This window comes from Etheostoma spectabile, chromosome 6 (genome assembly GCF_008692095.1).
Source record: "Etheostoma spectabile isolate EspeVRDwgs_2016 chromosome 6, UIUC_Espe_1.0, whole genome shotgun sequence".
NCBI lineage: Eukaryota > Metazoa > Chordata > Actinopteri > Perciformes > Percidae > Etheostoma > Etheostoma spectabile.
Genome location: NC_045738.1, coordinates 29047313 through 29056799, shown reverse-complemented (window position 1 = coordinate 29056799; position 9487 = coordinate 29047313). Strand labels below are relative to the sequence as shown.

The 9487-nt window shown below is 42.9% G+C and overlaps 1 protein-coding gene across 3 annotated transcripts in view; it reads left to right on the top strand.

Moving 5' to 3' along the window:
- The window catches only part of rspo2 (R-spondin 2), a 72960-nt gene that overhangs the window by 44216 nt on the left and 19257 nt on the right, over positions 1-9487 (top strand). For 2 of the 3 annotated variants that reach the window (XM_032519437.1, XM_032519436.1), the window contains exon 5: positions 691-879. In XM_032519437.1, coding sequence (XP_032375328.1) covers positions 691-879 — 189 coding nt within the window. Of the gene's footprint in view, positions 1-690; positions 880-5079; positions 5084-9487 lie in introns of all 3 variants that reach the window. The other variant, XM_032519438.1, reaches the window with a different exon arrangement.

The following is a 9487-nucleotide window of genomic DNA, read 5'->3' as shown; positions in this document are numbered from 1 at the left end:
GCCCAGAATGCACCTGAACACACCTCCCTGTAAGACCAGCGCGCCTATGGGCGCACAGATGGGCACATGTGCATTTGCTATTTAAACGACATGGGCGCTGGATGGAAAACTGACAGCTGCGTCGATCTTAAACTAGCAAAGAGACTAGCGTCAGGCCCTAAGTGTGTTGAAAAAGTGTTACTAACAATATATGCAACATTTCCAAAAAGGAGCGGGACGAAGCAGAAGCTTGTTATGTTTCCAACCCTTTATTCAACACTCATTCCTGTACACATTTTATATTGCATATATCATTATATGTGCATTGTAAGATAACAAATATATAGTAATTTTAAACACCGCAACCCATCCGTCTATAATCACCTGTCCCAGTACAGCCAGTGCAATAACCCACTATCGCCTCTTAATGAACTTATATGTGTATGTATAGTATATGTGACTTTAAGAATAATGGATTTGTCTGTTCCAGATATCCAACGTTATTGATGATTCTGATTCTGATGTGTACAACTGTAGGTTGATTTGACAAGTGTTTCCCAGTTGAACTGGGGTCACACACAAAGAGGTTATAGCCCCCCATTAAAGCTCCTTCACCCTGTATTAAAGCTTAACCCGGGGTCTTTGAGTTGCCTCCCAATTGCACTCTGCTGTGGTTTCACTGCACATCCCTGCTTCTGTGTGTCTCCACAGAGGGCTGTGAGGTGGGCCAGTGGAGCGAATGGGGAGCCTGCACCAGGAGAAACAAAACCTGTGGCTATAAGTGGGGTCTGGAGACCCGGACGCGGCACATTGTAAAGAAACCACCCAAGGACACAATACCCTGTCCCACCATCGCTGAGTCCAGGATGTGCAAAATGGCCATGAGGCACTGCAGGAGAGGTAAGGATATTATACGGCCATATGTTAATGCGTGTAAGAGACCGGTCCAAACTCATTCCATCTTCCGTTCACTTTAAAGTTGACACTACTCTAGTGAATATTAAAGAAAACAGCCCACTTATTCCATTGGAGAACTGTTTCAATCCATCTCAGAGTTCCACCTGTTTCATGTAACCTTTGTACCTTCCACTCAGCCTTGTTTTTTTTTTAACCGTCTGTTTTTGAGGTGCACAGTGGCGTTCCTATGCATGAAATATCAGTATTTTTCCATGGCGGCCTTGTTCGAGCCAGCTCTTTTACTGAGGTATATTTTTCCCCCCGTCTCTCCCATCTCCCTTCCTCTCCTCAGTGGAATTCTTCAAAGTACGGAGTGCAGGTTTCCTCAATGGCCGTCTCTGTTTCCTCCCGTCAGCCTGAGAGATATTTGCGGTGCACACAGCATGTATGTCAGGCCATTAAATGAGAAGTCAATTCTGGAATTTCTCTCTGTGTGAATACCGCTAAGGGAAATATTTTTTTTCAAAAAGTAAACCATCTCTTCTCAGACGGTCCAAACACACCATTTGGAGGTGATGGCCTCAGTTAGCAGTGCTTTTAAAATAAATGTCTTTTTCCCTTAATGCACTTTTAGGTCTCTCATAAACTTTGGATTAGGATAGGCCAAGTGTAAATATTTAATTTGCCAAATAAGGAAGCAATTACAGTGGCAGATAACAGTCAGGCTGTCCAAAAAAGAAAAACATTGTTTAACAGAAAGAGAAAAATATACAGTACTAACCTTGCAGAGTTATCTCCATTTTTGGCCTTGAGTGTTGGATGGGAGGATCCTTTAGTGAAGTGGCGAAAGAATAAATTAACTTGAAATAAACCATGATAGTTTCTGATATTTCAGCACTATCAAGGCAGTCGCTGCTCTCTGGCTAGGAATATGGGATTCCACGGCACATTTAGTTCCTAAAGTAAGGTGACCAAATTTCTTAGATAAAATCCGGGGACATTTTCAGCTCAGAAGAAAATATACCTCCAAAACACGTCATGTTTTTATTTTTGTAAAACTTAAAACGGGGACACTAGACCTAGAGCTGTTTCCCCCAACAGACAACATTATGGACAGGATTTCTAAGGAGCTCGACCTTTCTGTTAAAGATTAAGATCCTTTTTTAAAACATAAAAGTCCGCGAAATTGCGTTGGCTAAAGCCACCAGACTCCATGTAAATAATCAGTGATTTTAGCATCGTAAAACACGGCTTTCTAGAACATCTCTGAGCTCTGAGCAGCGCTGCTCGATCGGCTCCGTTTGGTCAGAGTTTTCTTTCTTTCATTCCACTTTCGGGTCTGTCAGTCACAGTGGAAACCGGGGACATTTCCGGGGACAGATCCAGCCGGGGAAAGGTCACCAAAACCGGGGACTGTCCCCGAAAACTGGGGACGTCTGGTCACCCTATCCTAAAGCCCTGTGCTCGGTCAGGGAATTTCTCCCCAACCCCTGCGAGCCTCCGCATGACTTCGCCATGCCTGTTTGACCTTTTGCAAGAAACTTTATGACCTTCTTTAATTAAAATGTAGCATTGTTGCGCATGGTTACTGCCGTTAATTATCCCAAGCATGAAGTCAATGATGGGAAGTTGTTGTGAAGTCTAAATTGAGTGCATAGCAGAACCATTCTTCTCCAGTCCTTTAGAAACGGACAGCAGACTCCCCATGTCCATCCTACTTGAAGCTGCTGTTCATTGCAAAGCACTCAGTACAGCTCCTTATCCAACGTCTCTTTGGAAGATCAGTGGCCTCAGCTGTTTGGTTAACCCTTGTGTTGTCTTCCAAAACATTTTTTTTATTAATTGTTTTTTTCTGTCTATGCATTTATTTTTTACGTTTTTGCCACTTAAATGCAACACTAACACCAACTTGTTACCACAAGTTTTAAACCTTTTCTTTGAATTTAAGGTCAACAAACTTCATTTACATGAAATTATACATAAAAAAGAAAAGGAAAAAAAAGGGAATTATTTTGACTAATATTTAATGTTGAAGTTAAGTCAGGAAACTCTCTTGAAACCATTTTTGTTTTTATGCTTTAAAATTGAATAAAACACCCAAGATTGAAGGAAAGTAATCATTCATTTTACCTTGAAGAACTTATGGAACCTCCGTTGTTATTTTTTGGCAATTAGATTTAAGAGAAACCATATTTCTGTACTAAAAAAACCCAATGAAAACGAGTCAAATATGACTCGAGGAAAACACAAGGGTTAAAAGCTGCGTGTAAATATGTCACCCTGTGTGCATCTTAGGGCTGTCGGGGCTCGTGAAGAGCTGAGGCGGCCAGTTTAATAAAGATAAATTTCAGACATAGGCATGTGTTGTTAATTCCCCGCCGCTCTACCGCTAGTGAAAACTCCCCACTTGGCAAACGGCAGTGAAATGCAACACTCTTCAGTTCAAATAAACACAACGTAAAAATGTAAGCTGCCGAAAGTCGTGCGGGAAGAGATCCAGTGCCGTCGCATGGGAGCTCAACCGGACTGACATTGTAAAATAATCACTTCCCGTGAGTGATAATAAAGCACAGTCCAATGGGAGGACAGGCCACCCTCTGAAATGCAGGTGATCAGGAAGTGAAGGTTCAAGCAAGGGCTGCAATATGGCTGAGGTCATAATGAAATATGTTACTATGTGAGCTTTAAAAATTAACACAAATTTCTCAGACTTTGCAAGCCGTGCTGTAGGTCCCTAGTTCTTAGGAAATAACAGGAGTTGCAATGCAGTGTGGTAGATTGAAACTTTTCAATAGAATGTAGAAAACTGTAACCCCAAAGTACTGTATGTGTTTGACATTCAGAAGGAAATATAAATATAAGAAGTGCTTTCACTTGAAACTCAAGACAGTCTAAAAATGAACATTTTTTATCAGCTCTTCTTGCTGGACACCAGACACCAATGTTTAGGATAAGCACCGGATTATATAACTGCAACGGATTAAATGGAGACACGAAATAAGAGGCAGCATGTAGGTATACACACTATTTATGGTAATGCTTATCTGATCACCGGGGCTTGCATTTCCACATATCCACGTAGTTAAATTACACTGGACGTCACTGGCCGATCCCTGTCTTTCAGCTTAACCGAGACGCACAAGGACAATGCAAAGGATCTTCTTCTTTTCCCTCCCTGTTGGCAAAGATTTAATCCCTCTGTAAAACATACACAAGCAGAGAACGTAAAGCCCAGATAATGTCAAGAGGCAAGGCATTCACAGCGAACATGACGGAGTTGTGTAAACCGTGTCTGATGTGTTCCGTACCAGTTGCTGATCAGTGTAAACAATATATCATTCACACTGCTGGGATTCATTTGCTGAGCTCAGCCGGTGTTTGCCAGGACAGCATTTTCCCGATAACACACTCCGTCCCCAAAATTGTAGGAAAAGATTGTGTGGAGCACATGAACCGATAAAATATGTGGCGGTCCGATGTCACAAGCGCTATTTCCAAGCAACTGCCAAGCGGATTTTCAGGAAAGGTTTGAAGTTTGGCAAAAAAAAAAAATGAAATGAGAGTTTGGTACGTTTCCACCAGCTGAGTTGAACGGAGCATCATATTTTTTTTGTGTGTGTGCTTTTGGCAGTGAGATTAACCAACCGCAGCATTGTTTATTTGGAAAAAGCATTCCAATTGCTATTAATTACATTACTTTTGAAAACATCAAGTGATTAGAAAACCGTCCGTGCATTGTTGATAAAAATCTTTGTCAAATTCTACCAGCTGTTTAAAATTGATGCGTAGCTTTTATATAATACTTCATTGGAAAATAGGCCCGACAATCTCTATAAGACTTTTTACATCACGTAGCAGTAGAAAATATTAGGCTCTGTAATTATCACCATTATGGCCCACGTTAAGATAGAGTAGCATACCGTAACCTATTCAGCTACGGATAGTCTTGCATTGCCAGACCTTCCTCCACAGCACTGCCGAGGATGGTCTAGCCAGCGACACAGCATTCTGGGATGGGAGAAAAATGTGCTCTGGTTTTTTGGCATTTCTTTGAACCAAACCCAATTGTCTTGGGTGGCGCTAAACGCTGGACAGAGCCACGGTGCCGCTGCAAAATAGCCTCAGGAAGGAAGTTGTTTTGGTGGAACATTTGTACGTTCAATAGTTGTTTTAGTCATGCAACAGTAAACTCGGATTGGACAGATGGTCTAGTTAGCTGTATGGATTTACCTTGCAGAGATCTGAGGAACAGTTAACCAGTAGTCCTCAGAAATCTACCGCAGTTTAAAATCATCCGGCCAAAAAGAGGAATTTCCGGCGGCACCTGAGCAACATCCATGCTGTACTTCACTTCCTCTGTCGCGCTCCTTACTGTTTTGTCTGCTCTGGGGAGACTTTCGCAGCTTAAGTAGTAACTAGTGCTCGTCCACTATAGTTTTCACAGGGCTGTTCAAAATATTGTCCTCCACATCCCCACTTTTATTCCTGTTTGGAGCCCCGATTGCAGTGTTATAACCACTCAAATTGCCATCACAGTGTAACTTATTATGGATTTATGCACACTTCGTCCATGAACGTAACTACGAAATGTAGCAAGCTGTTATCAAAAACAAAAATATTACACTTAAATAAACCCTTATTTTAACCTTTGTACTGTCTTCACTGTCGGGACCCTCTCGTATCCCTCGGGTCAAATTGACCCGGGACTTATTTGGGGTTTTAAAAACAATTCTGAAATAAAATTTTCCTTCATAATCTAGTAACATATATTGTCTTTATCTCTATTTCAAACAATTGAGATAACAAACTTTAATGTTAGGGAATGCAATCAGTCTCTACTAGAACACAATTAAAAATGGAAGTGTGGTTCGTTTTTTGTCATAAGGTTATTATTCATGTTAAAAATCCAACTATGAAAAAAACACAATTTGTCATATCCAGAATAATTGAGTCAAGAATACATGTTTATCACAGAAAATAAGGTAAAGCCATTGATTTTCAGGTATAAAAAATGTATATTAGTACCATTTCTTCTTCTTGTAAAAATTTGAAATGGGTCAATTTGACCCGAATATAATACAAGGGTTAAATTAAATTTAACTGATCACATTGTAAGTATTATTTTTGGAAATCTTGTAGCATTTCTATAGTGTTGTTTTTAAATGATTTAATTTATTTAAAAAATAAAATAGCAGATATTGCATCCGCGTACTACTATTGGTACTTTTACCACATTTTGAGAACCAGTGCTATAGGGAATAAGGGAGTCTAATGGCTGGCATGTGAGCCAGGCGTTTGCATAGCACCCTTGAGACGGTAAACTCAAAAAAACTCTTCTTTCCGTTGTATCCCTGGAGTGGTGCTCTGAACAGACCATAAACAACAAAGAGACTCTATTAATAGCTTCTCCGGCGCTATCACCATTGACAGACCGGGTTCCCCCCTCGCTGTCTTGTGAGCTGATGGGAGGAGAGGAGAGGGAAGGTGAGCAGAGTGATAGCGCTGAAGCATCCGGCTGTTGTACATTGATGCCTTTATGGAATTCCCTACAGATATTTCCCAGCAACCCCTGTCACCAGATTCACTGGTTTACAAACAGACATGTGTGACAGGTTAGATCGCTTTTTCTCTGCTTTCTTTTTAGTTTTGTTTTCTGCTGCCCTTCGTTGCCAATCTATCCATCTGGGTATTTTCCTTTTTTTTCCTCTCTTGCCCACCCACTCTACTATAATCTTTGAGCAACAGCTGCTTCTGCCATGTCAGTGACATTAGATCTTGTGTAAACAACTTAAAATGTGAAAGCGCTCCAAACTCCCACTCTTAATGTAATCCCTGATTTGGGATTTAAGAGGGACTAAAGTCCAACACAAACGCACCATTGCAACACGGGCTAATTTGACAAATCGGCTTTCAGATTCTCAGACGGCATGTCACTCGTGCCCGCTACCATACACACTTTGGTGCAGCTCTGTTTGCTTGACTTGTACGTAAAAGTAGATTTAATCTAAGGCGCAATTGTAGTGCAGGAGGCAGCCAAGCCCAAAGTTAACCCAAACAAGAACAGGAGTTTTACGATATGAAGTTATGGAACAGTAAAAGGTTATAGCTTAGCAAATGTTGGAATTGAAAACAGAAACGTATTTAAGACCTGGCTTTTTCCAGAACAATACAGTTCAATTTACACTTTAAATGCTTCTACGAGCCCATCAAGACTCACAATCACCCTGCTGAACCCGTGGAAAGGAAAAGGATTAATAAGAAAGAAGGAGCACATAATGATTATATTTGGCCATTGGATGATGTACCTGTACTTGGAGAGTTACAGGCCCTTGTGGGGGTATTGATGTCCCCTGTGTGTAACCAGAGACACCATTTCTGCTGTAAGGCTCAGTCGAGGCCAAGCCCTCCATCCCATCAGTCATCTGAGTGCTCGGATCCAGCCACCACTAATACTGTCTGTCGCAACGTCTGTGTGCAGTTTGTGTTTGTACTGTTACTGTGATTACTACCTCTTGTAGCCATGATGCCCAGTCCATTCCCTCTGCCATCAATTTGAAACCCTGGATAAACAAGATTTGGTACACAGGATAAACCCACCTAGACTCAGTTTGCCACGTCATCACTCCTCCGCAGTGTGACATCTGAAGGCACCGCGAGGACTTTGTCTGTATTTAAGGCCGTGGACATGACAGAGAGGCGGGCGGTTGTTTAATTTCCCCCACAAGCAACTACTGCTGCAGGGGACCAAAGTGAACCCAGATTCGCCCCGGATCGACCAGACCAGCAGGATTTGGTTGACTAGTGGGATTTAAGCCAGGTTCTGTCTGAAGCCAGTGTGGTTCTGCGGTGAATCCACAGTGCTGTGGACCTCCTGGTCCTCACCGTCTGCAAACCATCTGCTCCAAAGTCTCTGCTCCTGTAAAACGATGCACAGAGCAATGGTGATTGCCTCAAATCCGCTCTGGAGGAAGCTCGACCGCCTTGTCTGTAGCGCACACTGCTCCGAGACACCAAGCAGTTCCGGTTTCTGGCAGTCTTTGCGTACGAGCAGGCAGTTAATCCGCGTGCATGCATACGAGCGTGTGACACACAATTTTGGGTGTTTACACTCGCTGAGCCAAGAGGTTTAAGCTCTGACGAAAGATGCCATTCACTTCTGAGCGTTGGAGTTACGCAGCCAGTGTGATCACATCTGAGTCTGGCCTGTGTTTGGCTTGGAAACCCCGACATCCAAACACATTTCTGGATGTGTTTTTGTCAGATGTAGCCTTTTTACCATCGGGCCAGCTTTTCTCTGAAACAGATGCACGCTTTCAACTTAAAGCTAATTGATGGAGCGTGTTGTTCTCAGTCTCAGCGCTCACGGTGCAGTTTGTCCAAGCCAAACAACAAATCAAGGCCTGCTCGAGCCACCACTCTCAAGTCGATCCAAAGCACTTGAAAACAGAGGTTTGCACTTCTGCTCCTTCATGTACTTGTCTCATTATTCTAATTAATGTTACCCGGGTGTGCTCTACGGGAAGTCAGGACAGTTGGAAGGGAGAGGTGGTACATAGATGACAAGTCCCACTCTCATTCCTGCCACTGTGGAATGACGGGCGGTGATTAACGGCGATCTCTGGCCCGGGTAATATCATGAACAATCCAGATCAGTTCGTCCCGCCAGCGGGAGAGGAGCAAGAAGCATTTTCCCAGGACAGAAGGAGAGCACTAATTGGCAGCCGACCTGTCACAGTGATTATGTGTGCCTCACACCGCATACTGTTGTGAGTGGGGGAGCCACAGCTTAATCTTCATTTAATAAGGCAGCTCCATAGGGGCTGACACAGTAGCTGGTGAGAGGGCCTCAGAAGGACCCTGCCTCCTTTGGACAGCATGGATGGCCTGGCTCCGGACACAGGGCCTGGATTGGCATCTGACTGTGACCCCTTGCCCCCCACCGCCCTCCCTACCACCAGCAACCCATTCAACACCTCCCCTCCGCACCAGCTTGGATCATTCATTAATTTAATTAAATTCTGCAAAAATCTGGTTGTAAAGATGAAAAAAAAAAATCAAACAGAAACATAATGATGATTTCCTTATGCTGTACACATGACTGTGAAACTGTAAAGATGAGATAACAGAGAGTTTTTTTGGAAGCTTTGCAATGTGCTGTAGTGAGTAAGAGTATGGATGAAGAGGAATGACACATCGACCTGTCATTGACTTGGCCAGGTCCCCAGCATCCCAATGCTAATGGCAGTTATGGCTGCCGCTGCGGTCACAATCACATATCAACACAAATTCTCTTTCAGCTATCACATACAGTATTTGCTAATCTCTGCCATAGATTATTCTCTCCCAGTATCTCTGCTTATGTTTCATTTCTCCTCCTAACCAGAAGTAAATTGGTCATCTAGGCTCATGCCTGGACAGGCGATCAACACTTGCTGTATGCCGATGTTCTCAACCCAAACTTTTGGGTTTACTTTTCTGCCTCTTGTGCAGTTTAGCGGCGTTAAATCTTCTGTCGGAGGAGAAAGTCATTACCAGCAGTCTCTGAGACTTCTTTGCCCTGGGTACATTCCTTATTGTGGGGTGGGGAGAAAAAGGAGGAGAAGGAGGAGGA